Source organism: Schistocerca cancellata, chromosome 2, assembly GCF_023864275.1.
Source record: "Schistocerca cancellata isolate TAMUIC-IGC-003103 chromosome 2, iqSchCanc2.1, whole genome shotgun sequence".
Classification (NCBI taxonomy): domain Eukaryota; kingdom Metazoa; phylum Arthropoda; class Insecta; order Orthoptera; family Acrididae; genus Schistocerca; species Schistocerca cancellata.
In genome coordinates, this window is record NC_064627.1 from 705,466,060 (window position 1) to 705,489,721 (window position 23,662).

Here is a 23,662-nt window from a genome sequence, read left to right on the forward strand (position 1 = left end):
AAATAAGCTGTCAGCCGTGAAGATCATCGATCGCCAATTTATTTTATAGGCTACCAGTTTCAGTGATATAATACGCACTCATCAGGCCTTCTATTCTAGATAGTGGCTAAATTTTTCAATAACAAAAGGCATGTACATCACACAAGAAAAATAACCACTCTTAGCACAACCTTACAAACTCATGATTTTAGTGCACATCAGCAACTAGAACACAACAGTGACATGGACTGGTTTGATGCGGACCGCCACGAATTCCTTTCCTGTGCTAACCTCTTCATCTCATAGTAGCACTTGCAACCTACGTCCTCGATTATTTGCTTGACATATTCCAATCTCTGTCTTCCTCTACAGTTTTTGCCCTCTACAGCTCCCTCTAGTACCATGGAAGTCATTCCCTCATGTCTTAGCAGATGTCCTATCATCCTGTCCCTTCTCCTTATCAGTGTTTTCCACATATTCCTTTCCTCTCCGATTCTGCGTAGAACCTCCTCATTCCTTACCTTATCAGTGCACCTAATTTTCAACATTCGTCTATAGCACCACATCTCAAAAGCTTTCTATTCTCTTCTGTTCCGGTTTTCCCACAGTCCATGTTTCACTACCATACAATGCTGTACTCCAGACGTACATCCTCAGAAATTTCTTCCTCATATTAAGGCCGGTATTTGATATTAGTAGACTTCTCTTGGCCAGAAATGCCTTTTTTGCCATAGCGAGTCTGCTTTTGATGTCCTCCTTGCTCCGTCAGTCATTGGTTATTTTACTGCCTAGGTAGCAGAATTCCTGAACTTCATTGACTTCGTGACCATCAATCCTGATGTTAAGTTTCTCGCTGTTCTCATTTCTACTACTTCTCATTACCTTCGTCTTTCTCCGATTTACACTCAAACTATACTGTGTACTCATTAGACTGTTCATTCCGTTCAGCAGATCATTTAATTCTTCTTCACTTTCACTCAGGATAACAATGTCATCAGCAAATCGTATCATTGATATCCTTTCACCTTGTATTTTAATTCCACTCCTGAACCTTTCTTTTATTTCCATCATTGCTTCCTCGATGTACAGATTGAAGAGTAGGGGCGAAAGGCTACAGCCTTGTCTTACACCCTTCTTAATACGAGCACTTCGTTCTTGATCGTCCACTCTTATTATTCCCTCTTGGTTGTTGTACATATTGTATATGACCTGTCTCTCCCTATAGCTTACCCCTACTTTTTTCAGAATCTCGAACAGCTTGCACCATTTTATATTGTCGAACGCTTTCTCCAGGTCGGCAAATCCTATGAAAGTGTCTTGATTTTTCTTTAGCCTTGCTTCGATTATTAGCCGTAATGTCAGAATTGCCTCTCTTGTCCCTTTACTTTTCCTAAAGCCAAACTGATCGTCACCTAGCGCATTCTCAATTTTCGTTTCCATTCTTCTGTATATTATTCTTGTAAGCAGCTTCGATGCATGAGCTGTTAAGCTGATTGTGCGATAATTCTCGCACTTGTCAGCTCTTGCCGTCTTCGGAATTGTGTGGATGATGCTTTTCCGAAAGTCAGATGGTATATCGCCAGACTGATATATTCTACACACCAACGTGAATAGTCGTTTTGTTGCCACTTCCCCCAATGATTTTAGAAATTCTGATGGAATGATATCTATCCCTTCTGCCTTATTTGACCGTAAGTCCTCCAAAGCTCTTTTAAATTCCGATACTAATACTGGATCCCCTATCTCTTCTAAATCGACTCCTGTTTCTTCTTCTATCACATCAGACAAATCTTCACCCTCACAGAGGCTTTCAATGTATTCTTTCCACCTATCTGGAAAGGATGGTTGCTTTTCATATATGATGTACACACATTAGTCATTGAAAAATTCGGCAACTATCTTGAATAGATGGCCTGATGATGGCTTATTATATTACCAAAACCGGTAGCTGTAAAATAAATTGACAATGAACATAAAGCTAACAGCTTTTTTGATATGTATTACACACATATTGGCAGCTGTACCACCATCCAACAAAGCAATAACGGCTGCACCTATGTTAGTAGAAACTAAGTTGGTCGTGGGTGGATAATTTTCCAGACCCTAAAGTAGTGCTCCTGTTACCTCACAGTTTATGGACAGAAAGTTGATAAGTAAATAGTTCCTCACAGTCTTGAGCAGCTAACTGCTGTTTTTACCATCAAATTTATTGATAGTGACATGGATAAAAGTAGGACTGCAAGATGCTGAAGTTGAGTACAATTATGACTTGGGACGTGCATTGAAAAGGACATGATACATAGAGGCTGAGATTTGAGTACTATCATCGAATAATAATAGGAAGTGACATACTCATACTCATTTATTTCATTGACGACATGGATAAGACTTTTTAGACAGCAATTTCCACGATACTAAGGACAATCTAATGAAATAGTAACGCTGCAGAAACTTCACAGCTTTTGTCATAGAGAAGTGGACTTCAAGGCTTGCGAAGACACACTCATAAAAATTACTCTATCAAAGAGACTGCATTTTAAATTGCGCCAGAATAAAGGAATGAATGAACAACAGGACACAGTTGCCATAAACGTAACAATAAGTATATTTAGCGGAGACATGTATCCTTACCACCTAGATGTTAATAAATGCTGTCAGAGAAAATAATCAGAAACATCGATTTTCAATTATTGGTAAATTGATTTAAAGACTGAATGTTCATCTGTTTTTCCTCATAATCCTCATTTGTACATGCTGGAGCAGCTTTTACATGGCTATGCTGAAACAAGCTCTCTACCCCATATCACTTCATCTTGCACCTCAAATAGCCACTGAAGCATCATTCAGCCAAATGTTCTTTCGACTTAGGAAACAAGTGGTGATGTGAAATGGGAGGGGCTGAGGGGTGGGGGCATTGTCATGCAGAGTGCGATTTTGCACTCAAGATTCATCTCTGACTTTGTATCACCCCTCAACTTGTTTAAGTATCTCACTGTAACTGTCACCTTTTACCCTTAAAGTACATCAACAATAACACTATTCAATCCCAAAACACGGTTGTCATGACTTTTCTGGCAGACAGTGTTTGTTTAGATTTTCATAGTCTGGATGAAGAGAGAGCCATCACTTAGGTGACTGCTGTTTGGTTTCACATGTGAAATGGAATGTCTAGGATTCATCGTCCTCAATAATCAATCAGATCTACAAAGTTTTCCTTCTCAACCACACAGCACTCTGAAGAAATTCATTGAAAGAGAAGGCATTGTCACTATCTGATGTGTGAGCATTTTCAGAACCCTTTTTGCACACACCTATTGATATTGTAATTTATTTATGAATGATGCTTTACAAAACACTAGAAACTAAAATGCAAATCATTAAGACAGATTACATGCTCTTGATGCACTATTATTCAGACTTTGTGATGGTCTTATTGGAGCTCAATAAATCTTGCTTCTTTTGTCTATGTGAAATTCCTGATAGCACTTGCAGACCTTTTTCACATCCATATATCACTCTCCATATGTTCCCTTCAATTGGTGATAAATTCTGTTTGGCTTAATGGCTTTGTCTTTCAAAACATTAATAATCATTCTAATTTCATACCTGGCAGAAGTGGCAAATATGAGCTTCACTACATAAAACTAATGAGCCAGTATCCCAGTGGGTTGAGCAATGGCCTGCGCAGGTGTGGGAGAGTCAAGGAATAGCACAGTATGACCAACAGCCATGTGTATAGTTTTCCTGTAGCCTTCACACTTAGGAGATATTACCTCCTGGAGCTTTTCAGTAATTATATGTATCATGACAATCAACAGAATAAGTCGTCTACTGCTAGTTCTGTGAAACAAAGTACAGTCCAGCCTTGCCAGGAACCAGATTCATTATCAGCCACACCTAAGAAAACTGAACTTCTGACTTAGAATAAGAAACAACACACTCTTCTTGTCACCATTATATAAATTCTGCAAGGTAATTATTTGTTCACATTGATGGCTTATTACTGACATAAATGTGATAGAACCAAAGTATAATTTTGCCAAGAATAAGATCTGTGGTCACAATAGCTAAATTAGCCCATACAAGTGCAGTGTTTGTACAAAATAATGTCGAAAACATAATTATATCCTTGGGCAATTCTAATGACTCATCCACGTGCTGTAGCATAGATACTGATAATCTCTAGGAAGGAAGTGACTAAACTAAGTGCCATTTGCCCTTTGCCATAATTTGTCTTAATTCTGTGTTTGCATACATTGTTTGTGTTTCATATTTTGAGGAAATAACATCTACCATATTTTCATTACAAATTTCATCTCACTATCAGTAATAAGTAATACCTTCTGGACGTATTACATGCACCCTGTAGTTTCGTCTTTCTGGTGCTGGGGAGATTGTCACAACCACTCAGTAAGATATGCTTTGACGCAGAACATAACTGACCACATATGTCAGCATGGATACAAGTACAGGGTCATCACTACTATCCAGTGTATTCATGGGTTAGGGGCACTCAACCACAAAGTTATCACTGCTCAACTACTGTAAACTCCACAAGCAAAGCTAATAATGATGATCCAATTACCATGCTAGATAGTTCTGTGGTTCCCGCCTGTTAAACACTGAAGAGCCAAGGACAAATAAATGTCAGTTCATGTCTCTCATAGGCTAACCAACAACGTTTGTAATGGTGCTGCTACTTTCAACAGAAGAACATTTGAACTTATGTTTTAATACAACAACATTTCATTTGATTTTGCTGTATAAGGGTTAACTTCTTTCTTTTAGGTCATTTGCTGTGCAGTCACTATATCTGGATCAGAAAAATGAAGTGACTGTCTGTGAAGTACAGTTGGAAGGGGATGGTGATGTTGGTTCGCTGATGCCTGCATGAGCAGTACGGTTGTAACAGCATCAGCTGTGCGGTTCCATACTGACGTTCTTCTCACGCTTCCTGTTAATGTGCAGTACTGAGTTTGCATTACAGGACTGTCATATCCTTGTTGCTTAACGAACGCACTGCGGTGTGGAAAATGACACAATTTTCCTATTATCTGTAACAGGACATTCTGCTGGTATACTCAATAAGAAAGGAGAGCTAAAATATACCTTTCATTTGAATATAATAACTGGCAATATTACAGTAATATAAACTGCTTAAGTACTTACCAATCACTGAAAAATTACATGCAATATGTCATACAGGTGCAGCAGGTATTCCTTAATAATGAGATGATATTTATTATGAAAATGTGGTAGATGCTATTCCTTTAAAATATGAAACACAAGTAATATCTACAAACACAGAACAAAGACAAATTGCAGCAAAAGTTAACTGCCACTTATTTCATCACTTTCTTCCTAGAAACTTTCAAAATCTGCTAAATTAGTACATGGATGAGTCACTGGAATCACCCAAGGATATTATTATATTTTCAACATTACTTTCTACTCACACGTCACCATTCCAGGCTTCTTTAACAACTGTTTCTGTGTGACACACATTACTCCATATGTCACTGCTTCCTCTAATAGTTTCTGAATTTCTGTCACACTGAAGCTTTTATTATTTGTTGCCACATAATGTTTGTTCTGTATCCAAATCATTTCGATGGAGTTAAAGTGGCAGGGATATGGTGGTATCCCAAGAACCCTGTTGTTCTTTAGCCACGTCATAAAAAACATACTGTGGAAACAGACTTATTTTGCTTCACTAGTTCCACGAAATAATATTTACACAAATTGTGATTTTTAACCACACAATAACAATGGCTTTTCTCATTGCCATCGTTCAATCTATATGTATAACAACTGACGGGTATGGGGCATTTTTCATTAAAATGACAGATGGTCAATGAAATTTTGCAACAGCTGCTACTTCAGAAAATTATCATGGTTTATCTCCTCATGGTACTTGCTTGTTTTTCCTGATCTGTACTGCAGGAGACAGTTTGGTATGAAACCAGATCAAGCTCCAGCATGTAAGGCAATAATTCTTGTGCTCTTTCCCACAGGAACAGCAGTACTTCCACATACACTGTCATCTATCCAGTCTTTTCTGGCGAGACAACCACCATTTATCCACGTTTCAATGAACCACACAACATCTTCAAATGCCACTTTAACAATGTCTCTTAAAAATTGACAATGTCATGCAACAATATCACTTCTCTCTGTAATAATATTAGGTTTATTAATTTTTTCGTGCCTGAAACCAAGGGCTCTGACTAGTGGTGGATCGTTCATGAATGATCAGGTCCAAAGGAACAGTTCTCTATAGGAACAGTTCTCTATGGTGAACAGAAAGACCAAGGAAAAAGTTCTAAGGAAAGGTCATTCACCATTCATGTTGGTCATGGTCAGTCTTGTTAATGGGATTGGTCAACCACTTTGGTTGTGGTCAGCCTCGTTCCCAGGCACAATTGTTGACCGTTCACTTTGGCCAGCCTCGTTCCTGCCTCAGTCTCATTCTTCACTCTGGTTCCTCTGTTCCTACCTCAGTCTTGCTCAGTTTTTCTTTTTTTCTTCTCTTTCACTCTAGTTCCTCTGTTCCCAACTCAGTCTTGCTCAGCTTTTCTTTTTCTTCTCTTTTTTTCTTTTTTTAGTAGTAGTAGTTCAATTTTTTTATTATAAAACTTCCATAAAAATTAAGTTTTATGTAATACATACATTTTTTCAGACAACAAAAAGAGAAACCTGCTTATCTCTTCAACATTTTGATTTACTGTAGAACATGTACTTACCACAAGGTAAGTTGTTTTTTGTTTTTGTTTGAGCAAGCAAAATGAGCAGCCACTGCTTTTTTATCTGCTAATTTATGAAGCTGATTTAATGACACTTTGAGGTAATTCTTAATCATTTTCTGTACTGTAGTGTAAAAAAGTTTTATGCAAACCTTGTTTTCACATTTCTTCAAAAAATAAAATATGAAACATATGGAGGCTCCTACTTTTCAAATTTGGTTGTTTCTTTGTGGTACCCCCTAGTTTGGTTTCTTTGAATAAAATAATAAAGAGAGAGAGAGAGAGAGAGAGAGAGAGAGAGAGAGAGAGAGAGAGAGTTGCACGCGATTTTGGCTCAGTGTGAAAAGAGGAAGTGGTGGCTCTTCATTTGAAAAATTGCAGAATAGCATAAAATCTTGTTTACCATCTTTTTTAAAATGTTCACAAGAACATTGTTAATGAAATACTTTTTTACTTTCAGCTTAATTATTAATACCATATTGCTGCATTAACTTTAACAATACAACAAGTAAACCTACTATTTACTACGTGTGTTTTGCAAATATGATGTGAAAAATGCATTTCATTTTAAGCGTACTTATTCTTCTGCAAAGGCTCTTATTTGCTCTAGAAAATTATAGGAATACTCTGACACAACCTGAAGTACTTATAGTTTTTTTTTAACATTCTTTATTAATGTGCTCTATGAGCTTTCCACCTGTCTAAGCCAGATAATTTAAAACTTTTAATTTAATAACTAGGGGTAGTGTGTTGACATCATTTTCATACCACTGTGGAGAATATGTCTTAAGAAACATGTTCCTTAAATCAAACCTGTTTACAGATACTCATTTTATTAAAAGCAAACTGTTCAATCCCATTAGCCATAATTTTTGGGACTGATCAATTCTTGTTTGTCCTTGTATATTTTCACCAGTTGGTTCTGCTTCATGGTACAGTGTAGTGACTGTTTTCACTTTTTATTCAGAAAATTGTGGCAACAGAACAGGACACAGAAACCATAAATGTTTTTCAGTTTTAGTAAGACCACAAGCAGGACATCACTACTGACAACCTGTTATATATACATAAAGTTTTGAAAGAATTCTGAAATCCAAACATGGTGCTTTGGTTCATGAAGTAGGAGAGAATCATGCTTCAATTTACATACTGGTAGGGAATATAAAAACAGAACGAAGTGCAGTCCCTTTTTGTGGTCATAATTCAACTTCATCATATAACATATACTTTTTCAATACATAAATAGCTTTTGTCATTCACCTTTCATTATGAGTCCGCCTTGAAGCTACTCCACAAGATGATTCTTTGAAGAAGAGTTCGCAGTTAATTCAAATACTATCAACATAATCCTGTCACATACTGTATGCCTGCAAGATAAATACAAGAGATCTTATTCCAAAATGTTTTCAATAAAAACACACACCCCTCTAAACGCAAACATATTGCATGCTGTTGTGAGAAAAACTAATGATTTTACTAAAAAGCCATTCAGCGCAAGTATCATGGACAACTTTTTCCTGCCCTTTTCCATAATAAGTCACATGACCAAAATATGCATAATATTATCAGCAACGAGCCAGCAGTGAACTGTTCTCTTCAAATACATTTGTGTGTAAAATTTATATTTTAAGTGTTTTCACTTTCATCAATTAATGGCTATCTGTGCTCACTCAGAAGTTCGCTTTCTGAAATAACTGATGACCGATTCCATGCATGAACCTTGGGGCCCTTTCAACTGATGACTGATGTAAAACTGTTTATTTTTTCAATTATACAAATCTTCATAGCAAAAATGTGTGCTATGCCATCAAAGTTTTGGGGGAAAAAAGTGGGCAACATTTATCTTCACTTACAAAGTTCCGATGATCTCCCAGCATATTTGTGTAGTTGCAAAGTAAACTTTAGTAAACAATTTCTCAGCTCCTGAATCAGAAGTTGCGATATTTCTAAATAAATCTTTACTTCCCACACAGATAGTACGGCACTTTGATGTGTAGTTAATTTACACACCGGCTCACTTTAGAACAAAAATTATACTGTTGGTCTGACAGATGGCATGGTCCACTATGTAGCATAAACAGTTTCCATAATCTGTACTTTCACTCTCTAGCATCTCTCTACCTGCCTTGAAATCATTGGCCCGTCATGTCAGCTGACATGTTCATTAAAAACGTTCACAATAGCATTTTTATGACTCTTCAAAGTGTCTGCAGTTTTTTTGATTACCTATGTCAGAGGCAATGAGTCTTACTATTGCCCCTCTCCTTTTTGAAATATTCCCCCACTGAGCATGCAGACTCATGTATCTGACCATACAAAATGTGAGAAGACTGCTGAACTGTCCATTTAGCAACCACACTTTCCTGCACACTTATGCTGCAGTCTTCAGACATTCTATAGCACAAAATAAAGTTGCTGCACAAAGAAACAACTGTTAGGTGACCGACTGTAAGCTTTGTCTGCAACTGGTTAGTACCCGTAGCAGAGATTTTTGACAATGGTGAACGGAACAAAAGATGTTCCCTTGTTTATTATATGATAGTATCTCTGTAAATAGATAGGTGTCAACATTTTGTTACATTGACCCAGGTAATGAGTTTTCCTGAATTAAATTGGAACTACTGCAAAGGAATAGAAAATAGTGGAGCAGGAATAATAAAATTCTAACAATACAAGTAAATTAGCTGCGTGCAGAAATAATGTAGAGCAATTTTGAAAGAACGATAAACCATCAGTTATTTAAAGATCAAAAAATATGTAACTGATACAGACACCAAGTAAAATGCCTCCCTACCAGATAAAGCAAGTTTGTTTTTGTTTGCTTTTATTTTAAGTACTAACCTACAAACACTGTTAAATATTTGTTAGATCTCAGCACAATACTTATTGTGTGATACTGTCTCTGGTGAACTATACTAAACAGGTAGTGGCATCTGTTGTACTAGAAAGTACTTAATTCAATATCTTAAATATATGCAAAAAAACTTCAAAAGCCTGCAGGTACATATGCACTCTCTCATAAGCTAAGTTCTGACATGTGAAACTCTGTATATTCTCAATCACCTTTTATTACAAATCCTAAATGTATCATTATGCAAGTAGCTCAATTAATTTTGTACTCAGCAATATCCTTAACCACAAAAAGCATGCAGAATTCCACTTAAATCAATGCTCAATGCTTTGGATAACCCATTAAAAAATGGCAACCAATGTAAAAATGTTGCTACAACTTGACCACGTAAAACTTGTGTGCACAGAGCAGTTGCAGCTCTTTTCAAACTACCAGTACAGCTGGTTATACTACACTTTCAGATCTGTGCGCAGGCAACAGAAGACGTTGGGGAGCATGTAGGTCTTATAAATAAGTTGACTACAATATTCTCAGAAATCTTTATTCCTTGTGCATTAACAATCCTCCTCTGCATAGGAGAACAACGCAAATGTTTCCCATTTGCAATGAGTATGTAACTCCCCCTCAGTCACAATGCCCCAAACTACAGCATAACACTGCCTTTCTCATGAAGCATGCACACTGGCCAAGCCTTATCTTTACTTAAAATTCATGATCAACCCAGCCTATTTTATTTTATCTAAAAACATAGCACGGTGTCATGGTGACATTTAACTGATAAATTTTTGTATCTGTGTGCAATTTATAAGGGAAAAAGGGAGGAAAAGGGGCAGAAGATACTAGGCACTATTACTGTTAAAACCACGGTCCTTTATTTTCATGAACAGTAGCTTCGTGTTAACAAACTTTTTTTTTATCTGTGTGGTGCAGTTAATTTTATATATATATATATATATATATATATATATATATATATAAGGCTGTAGCTTTAAACTGTGACTGATCACTGATTGATACAAGATATTTGTATTCAGTGATATACTGGAAATACATGTCACGTGTAATAAATTTTAGATTTTTTAATATATATACTGGAAAACCCATAGTGTAATACAAACAATGGAATGAGTAAAGATAACCACTGTACTTATAGTGAAAGCACTGAGTGGTAAGTACGCACAAAAACAAAACTTGGAAAATGGTAGCTCAATTTACAAACTCTTCCATATAGTCTGTAAATCACTTAATAAACAGTGAACTTGGAACAAGATGACAAATTGTTTCGTGTCCATTCAGGCTGCTGTAGTATAATGACTCAGTTCTTAAAAAAAAAATTAAATTAATTTTCAATGACTCACCAGTTGGCGAAGAACGAACAGAGCTGAGGATATTCTTGTCAACTAATTCTACAAATGTTTCTCCAGGCTTCTCACTAAAAAGTAAAAGGAAGTACCACTTTAGCATCATCATATTTTAGTGTGTACCACTTCAATGTAACTAATATGATGTTTACCAGCCAAAGAAGTACAATCAATTTATCCACAAAAAGAGAAGTTTACCTATGTTAGAACGGACGAACTGAAAAATATCACAGTTCCACAAAACTAATTTAGATACAATTTGTCTTGCAGACATATACCTCCACTTTAATAATGTTCAAAGCTTCTGTGAGAAACCACTGCTAAGGACAAAGGTAAGCACAGCAGGAGAAGATGAGAAGTATTCATCCTTGACCACATTAAGAAAAAGAAATCACTATTTCAACTTAATATGTCCTAAGTATACAGTGTTACAAAAGCAAACAAACCTGAAATGATGAGCTCCTATAATCTGTGTGAGATATTTATTTTTCTTGGCTTCAAATGTGTGTTTATCTACAGCCATTGGCTGAAGTCGACCATGCAGTTTTTCAATGGCGCGACAAATATTTGTTAAAACTAATAACATTGCCTTTTTCCCATCTTTAGTTTTTGGAAAATCAGAGGCCATAGCCCTACTTGCAGTAGGAAAATACATTCCCTAATAAAAGCAAACACATGAATAATTATTTATTTGAAGTATCAAGTGGATTTAATATCGTGATGTTGATTTACAAAAGTGACACAATAATAAATACAAGTATGTACTGAAATAACACAAAATGTTGAATTGACAATAAGTACTTCCTTATCAGCTAATGAAAAGTTTTGCTTACAATATATTTATTGTAATGTTCAAAACTGGTGAGATGACCCAGTACGACATGACGTTCACCTTTCTTCTCACATAAAAGGCACACATATTTTGCCTCAGTATTGCCAAGTTCATCTGTCAATTCCAACAGATACTCCAGCCCTGCACAAAAGAAACATTGTTGATAGCTAATCGAAGCAAATACAGCAAGCTTTCTTAAGAATTAGTCATATTGTTAATAGGACTGGAGTAGGAGCAATGGTAGAAGTACAGCATTATAAAATAAGAGAGGTTGTGTATTGTAATGATTTATTTGTTCACAAACCTGTACTCCGCTTCTTAGGTCACCATTATGTGACAATTGAATGTTGCATTTATCACTTGTCACCTAATGGCATATTAAAAAACTGAAAACTAGTTTATGAAAATTACAAAATGTTCTTTCTTTTGTAATTATCATCATGATCTACCAAACACTGATGTGCAATTGAATTAATGTTTTAAGACATGCTATCCAAATAAATGAAATCATTGTGATAGCTGCTGTTGCTACCAGTAACTAAATGTATTACATTCAACTCAATTGAATAATATGGAGAATCATATGTACATTGAGGTCTAACACCAACAAGAAGCAAAAATTAATTCAAATCAAGTCAATGACAAGGAATCAGTAACTTAATTAATTTTATACCGAGCAACAATTGTTGCTGTACTGACCAATCAAAGGTTTATCTTTGACTTTGTCGAGTTCCGACTGGATCTGAGTAATTCGCCGCACTTTATCTTCAAATCCTGGAGGAACAGGTTCCCCAGGTGCCAATTGTGGGAAATCGTCTGGAAAAAAAAGATACATTTTATGCTGGAATTCTAATATAAAAGTGTAATCAACAAACTATTTTAACTTTAAAATGCTATAATATCAAATTCATCACACCAAACAGGATTTCTAGTAAGTAACTGAACTGAAAGGTCCTGCAGTCCAGAAGTAGCCTTATTCCATTCATGCTCCTAAAAACATTGTTCCAATTCCATATTCTAAGAAAATAATACTGTAATATACACTCTAAGCTAAAGTTTTTCTTACTGATGTACCCAGTTGCTTAATAGTGGATTTATAATGATTTCTTGTCAATCAATTTGAGCCAATAGACTGATAGTTACCAAACAAGAAATGGTGAGAACTTACAATTCCCTCAAATGACTCCACCCTACTGAAGGAATTATGAGTGCAGGGCGAGAAAACAAATGAGGTTAATACATTTAAAATTTGTGTTTTAAATGGTGAAATTTATAATTTAAATTAAATTCACTCTGGCACATTGTTGTGAGTCTTCTTGCCACAAGTGTCTTGAGTCATATTAAAATTACTTCATCTTGCTTCAGAGACGAGGAGGAGGATGTTACAGATAGATGATTGGTTTTACATGAAGCTTGTTTTTCAATTATGAGCACTCTCCCTCCCCTTTCAGCGTCATTCCATCCCTCATTAGCAAGTTGGCTGAATTAAGGTGGTAGCGGTGGTGGTGGTGGTGGTGGTGGTGGTGGTCAATAGTACTTCTAAATGTAACGATTTAGAAGAGGTTCACATGCAGCTTCATTTTCATGTGTGCAGTACTAGGCATAATGACACTTCCTTCCTCTAAATGTAAAAGCTGGAAAAATAAGTCGTGGATTGTCTGGAACTCTTTAGGAGCTGGACACTTGTGACATATAGCCTAAGGCACGCTTTCAGTCTCTGAGCAGACAAGGAATTCAGTGGCAGAAGTGCATCTCATCTGCTCCAGTGTCCTATTTTTCAAAAATAATTCTGTGTAACATAAAGTAAATTAATCGTGTTATAAATGTAGGAAATACAATAATGCAGCTGACAGAGTTCCACAACTTAAAATCATCAGTGTAATTTCCACTTATTTGTCTTGCTCTAATAAAATTTCGCAGGTAAAAGACTTTAAAATGTAATACATCTACATCTATACTCTGCAAACGACCTTGAGCTGCATGTCAGAGGGCATATCCCATTGCACCAGTTATTGGAGTTTCTTCCTGTTCCATTCATGTGTGGAGTGTGGGGAGAATGACTGTTTCAATGCCTCTGTGCGTGCAGTGATTATGCTAATCTTATCTTTATGATCCCTATGTCAGTGGTACATAAAGTGGTGTAGTACATTCCCAGATCATTACTTAAAGCTAGTTCTTGAAATATTGGTAAAATACTTTCAATAACCTGAAAAATCTAAAATAGTGATCAGCATCCATATTAACTGGAAAATGGTATACTATTCCACCCTCAGATAAGAACAACAACAGGACCCACATCAATGGCACCAAGTTGTACGTAACATGAATCCCAAATAGCACTGTTGTTCACAGTCGACTTATTAATATAGGGCATAGGGAAGAGGGGGTGGGGGCAAGGGGGAGAGGGGGTGGGGAGCAGGGGGAGAGGGGGCAGGGGAGAGGGGGCAGGGGCAGGTGGGAGAGGAGGTGGGGGGGGGGGGGGGAAGAAGAGGTGAATTTACTGGACTGGCTTGCTTAAGCCCCTAACCTGAATTCCAATGGAGAAGTTGGGGATGTAGCAGAATGTCAGTTGCATGGAATCAATTTCACAAATACCTAGAAAGAAATTTTCACACTATGCTTCAGGAAAATGAAAACAATTCTTCCCAGAAATCTGAATTTAGAAGAAATCTTTCCCCAATGATTAATGTTTTAACAGTAGCAAATGGAAATTCATTATGTTATTAGCTACATCCTTGGTGTTACTGGATTGTTAGCAAATGTCAGAGCCACTGATCACAGCAAATGTATAGCATACCACTGAACTGTCAAAGAACCAAAAACCAACTGTGTTAAGGGCGGATGTGAAATCAAATCGTGCACTATGACCCAAGCTATGAGGATGTATGAAGAAATATTTCAAGATAGTACTGCACATCTTGTCTTCATACACATGTTGGTGTCAGCACAACAAAAAAACTGGACCTCGTGGCTAAAAATGACCCTAGTAATTCCACATTAATCCAGGCCATTCGTAGTATTATACATTAACACAGGCAGGTGTAAAGTAGTTGTCATTGTGCATGGTGTGATGTTACAACTGCATCACAGTGTCCCATTAGCAATTTACTTACTCAACAACACTGCAAAAAATTCACTTTGCAGCGATGGTGTTGACACGATAATAAGTGGTACGATAAAATTCTGTGACTTATCTTTTCCATCAGACGAAAAAACTGACCTTGTGCATAAATTCCTTGTACAATGATGTGCAATGTATCTGTCAATTTCATGTCATTTGTGATTTTTCCTTCTGGGTGCATTTTTATAGCACTACGAATAATCTCTGCTTGTGTGGGTTGAGAGATACACAAGATGCCTGAGATGTGGAGGAAGGGGTAGGGAAGGAAGGGGAAAAGAGAGCAGAATAGGGACAAGAGTGAGTGAAGAAGCTGTTATGCTGCTTGTGGGACAACCTTGTGCACTACCATAGGCAGCCCTACATACATCATCTTCCCCTGCCTCTATCCTGCAATTCCTGCCCATCCCCACCCCACGTGTCTTCTGTACCCTGACTACCCATCCTACCAGAGATCAATGCTCACAGCTGTCAGGTCATAGTGCCGTGAGATGACAAGAGGTTACGTGACAGGTGTGTGCATTTTTCCTAAATCTGAAAGAGGATTTTATCCAACGTCTTAGTCTGCTTTTCAATGTGTGTGTCTGTCACTCGTTGGCTCCTCTATATGGTAGTAGCAATCTATCCTACACAGTAGTGGAGCAGGTGTAAACTTTACTGAAAACACACTACTTCATTTGTTTTTCAAAAAGGTAAGGCAATACGTTCTCTGTGAAAAAAGATTCACTCAGGATATCATAAAAGAAGATATAAAGGTACTGGAACATATGGGCATATTAATTCTTTCACATGGTCACTATGGCTGTCTAAGCATTTGGTCAATCAGCAAACCAATCTTTTGAAACAGACACAAAATAAATATAGGTCCAGGACTAGGGGCCTTGTAACGGCAACCTCCTGTATGTCAACACTGGTTCTGAAAGGCAACCAGGTAGGTGATTAGAAGAACTTTAATTGTCTGAAATGATAAAAATCACATGGTGCGAGATCCGGGCTGTATGAAGAATGTTCCAATACAGTCTATTAGAAATGCTGGACCAAATCACACATAACTGACACTGTATGATGTCAAGCATTGTTGTGCAATTCATGTCACATTTCCAAACGAGTAAAAGTCATTTCCTCCTAATCATCTTCTGCAGTCATTCCAGCATGGCACAGTAACTGACAGTAGTCGTCATCTCTTAACAGACAAGGAAATTAGCCAGCAGCACACATTACACGTCCCAAAGGACTATGGCAGAGCTTTCTTGACTGATGTTGGGGAGATGAGGGGTGTCTCCACAACACTGGTGCACACACGTTTAATCCTTGTGAAAATAAGGTGCACGAATGGAATACCCTCTGTTTATACTGTATTATGTGCTTCACTTAGTTTTATTTTCATCTCAGTGAGTAGACTTCTTCCAGTAGTCCAACAAGTTGCACTTGACATTCACTACACTGCCAATGGAAACGATGAGTTCATCTGTAGTCTACATCACATGAATGTGATGACTGACTTGAATTAACTCTTCAACACAGCAGGAGAGGAAGGGGAAAGGGTAGTTATATAGTTATGAAGAATCAAGGATAATCAGTAACTTACTGAAGGTAACAACTAGCTCTTCTGAATACTAGTTCATTAAAGCAAAAGAGACTCATGTGAAAATTGTATTCACTCCTTGTCTGTGTTTCCTTCATCTCATCAAAAACTTCACACTGATCATGATAATGTAAAATATTGAGTAGTGCTAATATACTCATTACCGATTGTTGTCATTTGTGACTGTGACAGTGGTTATCAAATGGAGAACAGTAATATGTGATGGCATCAAATCTCATGCAGTAGCATTTGATTTGCCACAGGGGTAAACGTTGCTATGCAAGAAACACTCTGCGATGATCTTCCTTATGAGGCTGGAATACACATGGGGCCTATTTAATCACTGATTACTTGTGGAATGTGTTCATGCAAAGTGTATACACGGACAAGAAAGAACAAGAAAGAAAAATTCCCAGATTTTTTTCTGGAATTATCAGCTAAAAATACACTTTTCCCCACGGTGAAAATACACTATACCCTGGGTGAAGGTACAATTTCCCGGCTTAAGCAATTATATACTTTCCCTCATAGTTGTAAAACTTATCAATCCTTTCAATGGTAAAGGTCTTGTACACTGGCAGGAAAAGAAGCCCAGCAAAAAACAAAAGGTTTGGGAAAGAGCTTTGATGCACAGCAACTTGTACAGTGCATATTTTTGTATTACGAAACAAATACAAACTTCACCAGATACGGCACAGCAGCTTCCAAAGCACTGAAATCAAGATTACGCTGTGCAATGCACTTTTGTCAGCCAGTCACAGCTCATGTCACACGGTCTCGCCAGCCAATGTCAGCAGATATTCAGAGCATGGGGTACATGATGTAATCAGCCAATAACAATATCACAGTTAGGTAGCGCAAACAAACAAAGAGGAAAAGTTAAATGTTTAAATTAATACATATACAGTACACCTGCAAGAAAAGCCAAGCTTTCACATACAATATTGACTGTCAAATTATTATTATTATTTTTTCTATTTTTCTCAGACCTTAGGTCTGGTTAAAAATGGAAAGCGACACGGACCTTGATCAAGCGTCACTTCCTTTTAACTGTACGGTATATGTTATATTGCATTTAGGAACTTTCGGGTAACTGAACATGTATCAATAATTACGGATTTCTGTAGTTGTATATATAAGTTTGGATGTAGCTGTATTGCATTGATGTACTGGTGGATATTGTGTGGTATGACTCCTTTATAGTATAATTGGTATAATGTCAACTTTATCCTGATGCCACATGTCCTTGACTTCCTCAGCCAGTTGGATGTATTTTTCAATTTTTTCTCCTGTTTTCTTTTGTATATTTGTTGTATTTGGTATGGATATTTCGATTAGTTGTGTTAATTTCTTCTTTTTATTGGTGAGTATGATGTCAGGTTTGTTATGTGGTGGTGTTTTATCTGTTATAATGGTTCTGTTCCAGTATAATTTGTATTCATCATTCTCCAGTACATTTTGTGGTGCATACTTGTATGTGGGAACGTGTTGTTTTATTAGTTTATGTTTTATGGCAAGTTGTTGATGTATTATTTTTGCTACATTGTCATGACTTCTGGGGTATTCTGTGTTTGCTAGTATTGTACATCCACTTGTGATGTGATCTACTGTTTCTATTTGTTGTTTGCAAAGTCTGCATTTATCTATTGTGGTATTGGGATCTTTAATAATATGCTTGCTGTAATATCTGGTGTTTATTGTTTGATCCTGTATTGCAATCATGAATCCTTCCGTCTCACTGAATATATTGCCTTTCTTAGCCATGTGTTGGATGTGTCTTGATCGATGTGCGGCTGTGTTAGATGATACGGGTGCTTGCCGTGTAGTGTTTTCCCCTTCCAGTTCACTTTCTTCGTATCTGTTGATGTTATGTGACCTAAAGGATTGTAGAAGTGGTTATGAAATTGCAGTGGTGTAGCCGATGTATTTATATGAGTGATTGCTTTGTGTATTTTGCTAGTTTCTGCTCGTTCTAGAAAGAATTTTCTTAAATTGTCTACCTGTCCGTAATGTAGGTTTTTTATATCGATAAATCCCCTTCCTCCTTCCTTTCTGCTTAATGTGAATCTTTCTGTTGCTGAATGTATGTGATGTATTCTATATTTGTGGCATTGTGACCGTGTAAGTGTATTGAGTGCTTCTAGGTCTGTGTTACTCCATTTCACTACTCCAAATGAGTAGGTCAATATTGGTATAGCATAAGTATTTATAGCTTTTGTCTTGTTTCTTGCTGTCAATTCTGTTTTTCAGTATTTTTGTTAGTCTTTATCTATGTTTTTCTTTTAGTTCTTCTTTAATATTTGTATTATCTATTCCTATTTTTTGTCTGTATCCTAGATATTTATAGGCATCTGTTTTTTCCATTGCTTCTATGCAGTCGCTGTGGTTATCCAATATGTAATCTTCTTGTTTAGTGTGTTTTCCCTTGACTATGCTATTTTTCTTACATTTGTCTGTTCCAAAAGCCATATTTATATCATTGCTGAATACTTCTGTTATCTTTAGTAATTGGTTGAGTTGTTGATGCCAATAGTTTTAGATCATCCATGTATATCAAATGTGTGATTTTGTGTGGGTATGTTCCAGTAATATTGTATCCATAATTTGTATTATTTAGCATGTTGGATAGTGGGTTCAGAGCAAGGCAGAACCAGAAAGGACTTAATGAGTCTCCTTGGTATATTCCACGCTTAATCTGTATTGGCTGTGATGTGATATTATTTGAATTTGTTTGGATATTAAGTGTGGTTTTCCAATTTTTCATTACTATGTTTAGGAACTGTATCAATTTAGGATCTACTTTGTATATTTCCAATATTTGTAGTAACCATGAGTGGGGTACACTATCAAAAGCTTTTTGGTAATCAATGTATGTGTAGTGTAGCGACTTTGTTTAGTTTTAGCTTGATAAGTCACCTCTGCATCTATTATCAGTTGCTCTTTACATCCTCGTGCTCCTTTGCAACAGCCTTTTTGTTCTTCATTTATAATTTTGTTCCGTGTTGTATGTGTCATTAATTTCTGTGTAATGACTGAAGTTAATATTTTGTATATTGTTGGTAGGCATGTTATGGGGCGATATTTAGCTGGGTTTGCTGTGTCTGCTTGATCTTTAGGTTTCAGATAAGTTATTCTATGTGTAAGTGTATCAGGGAATGTGTATGGGTCTGCAATGTAACTGTTAAATAATTTATGTGAATGTGTTGAGGTGAACTTCTTTAGCCAGAAATTTGCAATTTTATCTTTTCCAGGGGCTTTCCAATTGTGAGTAGAATTAATTGCTTGGGTGACTTCATGTTGCAAAATTATCACTTAAGGCATTTGTGGTATCATCTTGTATGTGTCTGTTTCTGCTTGTATCCACCGTGCATGCCTGTTATGTTGTACCGGGTTTGACCATATATTGCTCCAGAAGTGTTCCATGTCTATTATGTTTGGTGGATTGTCTATTTTAATGTGTGTGTTATCTATTGTCTGGTAAAATTTCTTTTGGTTTGTGTTGAATGTTTGGTTTTGTTAAAAAAATTATTATTATTTAAAAAAATTATTATTATTATTATTATTGTTATTACTTTTTAAAAGTATAACTATTTTTTCTGCTGTTGTTATTGCATAATCTTTACTCTATGAAAGAACAAAAATAAATATGAGAAATTAACACTGAAGCTTGGTCTTCTGTTTAGCATGTATAATGCTTGAACATGTATGTAACACAAATGTTCCACCAAAATTTTAAATAGTGGCATAAATGGCTGGTCTTCTGGGCCCAAAACTTTTCTAAGCAGCTGGTCCTCAGTGAATCAGAGTCAAGTGTTCCACCATGATATAGGAAATATATCACACATTCTCACACGTAACTTAATTCATCTTAAGTAGAAGGAAATTTATAAAAACATGTTTTAAAACTGCCACTGACAATAATTCCTCGCAATCTGTTAGAAATATATACAGCTGTGAAATTACACTCACTGAAAGCAGTTTGTTGTGATGCATAGTATTTGTCCTAAAGCCTTTGGCACAATTCAATGTCGGCAGATGCTTGCGTGTGCACTGTGTTTGGTTGTTGCAAAGGTGCATTTTCTTGGTAACTAAAATTTTATTTTGCTGCTAGTTTTTCATTTATGTTTTATTGCTGCAGTAGCAGACTAAAGTAAAATTCCTTACATGAGTGCACACTGTTTGTCTCAAAGAACAGACACAACACAGAATCCGCAGCTGTGAAACATTATGTGTAAATTGAAAGGGGAGGACTAATGTCAGCTGCAGCGGTACATTGAGCAGAATCAGTGGCAACGAATGAAAATGTGTATACCGGACCAGGATTCGAACCCGGAATCTCCTGCTTACTAGCAGACATGGTAAACACTTCACCATTCAGGACACAGCGTTATCGCAACTGCAAGGCTTATCTCGGCACACCTCACGGCCGATCCACAGTCCCATCGAGCGCCACCTATCCACAGTCCATGTCCATTACACTACTGTTCGCTACTCACAGATTCCCCACAGTTCAACGTATTTGTGCATTTGCACTGAAGAAAGAGAATCCATTGCCCAGCCAGGCTTATCAGTTATGTATATAAGCACTTGTCACTGCTGATTCCGCTTGATGTCCCACTGCAGCTGACAGCAGTGATCCCCCTTCAATATATCTGTACGTTCTATGTTAGAGTATCAATTCCCACATACTCCAATAACTGTTTAAGCCTCAATAATATCCTACAAGCACATGTGCACATGTTTGCGGGGGAGGAAGGCATTTTAATTCATACTGTTGTCATTCTTTCATGGTATTCTATCATTAACAAACTTCTGCATTGAAAGAATGATTTAAGTATTCTCTTCTATGCTCTTAAGGTCAAAATGTTTATAGAGGCACACTAATTAGTAAGAATGAACAATAAATTAAGATGCGTACTGCAAGAGGCATGCGAGCTGGTTTGTGAGGTATTTATTTTTAAATGCTAACTATTACAACAAAATTTAATGGATTACAACCTCTTAATCAAGGGCAATCCTTGCTCATGGCACAGTCTTTGAAGAGGGCGAACTGTTAAACAGTTTACAGTATTTTGTTCGAAGTTGTCCAGCGGCACGAGAAGGGGATGTTAACACACAGAGTCTTACGCAAGTCTTATGTATCCAAGGGGAAAAAGGGGGAAGTTTGAGAGTAAGATGGACTCTCGCAGTCAGGAGAACCCACACGGTCAGAGAAAAAAAACCAACACAGTTGGAGAGAAAATTCATTTCAGTCATGCACTTGGCAGTGAAGGGGTGCCAAAATGGCTGAGGATGAAACACTAATAAACTCACCTGGTACTTCTGGCACTCACTGAATTTCATCGCACTAAAATAAACTGCATTGCACTCAGTAATGCTGGTGCTGATACCGGAGAATGGACTGTCTGACCGGCATCAGACTCTGTACAACTGAAACCAATGGAAGCCCCTCGAGTAAACACAGCTCTTGAAGGCAGCATGAAAGATGTGGTATCACTTGTCTCATTAACTGGACTGCGGGAAACTGTGGAAACTGGATGTGGGTGCAAAATTCTATTGTCAGCAGGTACTATGGCGAAGTGCGGCAGTTAACTACGGGACAAGATGTCGGGAACACAGCTGGGAGAAGTTGCCTCATCGAAGCAGGAGCAGAGACTGGCTGACTGACAGTTTGGCGTGTGTGACCACCAGAAAGCAAAGTAGTCTAAGGTCTACCTGTGGCAGTAGGACCAGCAGGGGTGCTGGGGAGATGCGGTGGTACCTTGGCCGGCAAGAGCTTCATCGATTGCTGTTTTTTAGTCAGAGCAGCACATCGTCTACTGCTACAAGTGGTGGTGAATGGAATGAGTTGCCATACAGTTCCCCTCTTCCCAGAGGGAAAACACCAGTGCCAGCCAAGCAGAGGAGTGTTTGGAGCTGGCTGAGGATGCTTGCTGAGGGACACATAAGTTTGCTTGAGCGAGTGCAGTAGTTTCTGATGAGAGGCAGGGCATGGGAAGCTCCTGTGCATGGCATTGGAAGTGTTTGAAACAGCTTCGCTAATCCAATGGTGCAGGTGATAGTGGTGGTGGTGGTGGTGGTGGTGGTGGTGGCGGCGGCAGCACTGTGCCATGAGTGGCAGGCACATGTGGGGGCAGGGAAGCGTCTACATAGGCAGGAGGCTGCAACAAAGGCAGTGCATTGGTGACATCATGGTCCCAGGCACTGGAAAGTGTGTCACACATGTAGTTGGACAGCAATGGACCAGGGGACCACCGTGTGTTAGACAGCGTGTTGGTCAGTGGCACATTGCAAACAGTATAGAGGCAGAGTTTGCCTGTGTCTTATCAGAGGCAGTGTTGGTGGTGCTGCAACTGGGGCCAGTAGCACACAGGGACAACTCCGCCTTGGCGGTGCTGTGCTTGTTGGCTAGAGGTGACTCCAGGACACAGGCTGACTTGAGCCTGTCTATGGAGATGGTTGTTGCAGTCCCATTCAGATGAATGGAGAATGTCTTGTCCCCACATTGCAACAAGAAGTGTGGGCCCAAATACTGTGGGCAGAGCAGTGGCTGGTATGTGTCAACCAAACGTGACTTGTGTGCATGCTGTGAGGACACAGAGGAAAGTATGGTGTTCACCGCGATATTGGGGAGGGGGGATTTTGGTTGCAGCTGGGGCATGAAGCTTTGGAGCAGCTGCACAAAACCTGGAATGATGCTATCACGAGGAAGTGGCATTGCTTCCAAAAAAAAAATCGCCGAGAATGGCAAGTGGCTGCCCATATACCAGCTCAGTGACAGAAGTTCCCAGGTCGGTTTTGTGTGCAATCCACAGGCCTAGAAGTACCAGGGGTAGACCAGCAGACCACTTGGCAGAATAACATATAAGCCTTTAAATGTGCATGGTGGAAATTGAAGCCACAGGTACCTGTCAGAAATCAGAAGAGGGCGAAGGTGAACTTGCACCCACGATCTGTAGTGACATCATGCGGCATCAAAGTGGGACAGCAAGACCAAACAACAAACAGTACAGCCATACATTCAGCTGAAAGGTTGGGGATGGGGTGACCTACAGCCAGAGCATAACTCACAGCTGTAGGAAAAGGGTAGAGGGCTGACAATGTCATGATGTATGTGTTTGAACTGGTGTTGTGTGGGGAGGAAAGTGGCCATGGGAGAGTGACCTTGGCATGCTGACATGGTATAAAGGACC

At 38.0% G+C, this 23,662-nt stretch overlaps 1 protein-coding gene across 4 annotated transcripts in view; it reads right to left on the reverse strand.

Moving 5' to 3' along the window:
• Positions 1-23,662, reverse strand: part of LOC126162496 (uncharacterized protein CG7065-like) — a 73,663-nt gene that overhangs the window by 13,761 nt on the left and 36,240 nt on the right. For 3 of the 4 annotated variants that reach the window (XM_049919044.1, XM_049919041.1, XM_049919042.1), the window contains 4 exons: positions 12,466-12,582; positions 11,768-11,907; positions 11,381-11,592; positions 10,932-11,005 (listed from right to left, as the gene is read on the reverse strand). In XM_049919044.1, the coding sequence (XP_049775001.1) occupies positions 10,932-11,005; positions 11,381-11,592; positions 11,768-11,907; positions 12,466-12,582 (543 nt within the window). The remainder of the gene's footprint in view (positions 1-10,931; positions 11,006-11,380; positions 11,593-11,767; positions 11,908-12,465; positions 12,583-23,662) is intronic. The other variant, XM_049919045.1, reaches the window with a different exon arrangement.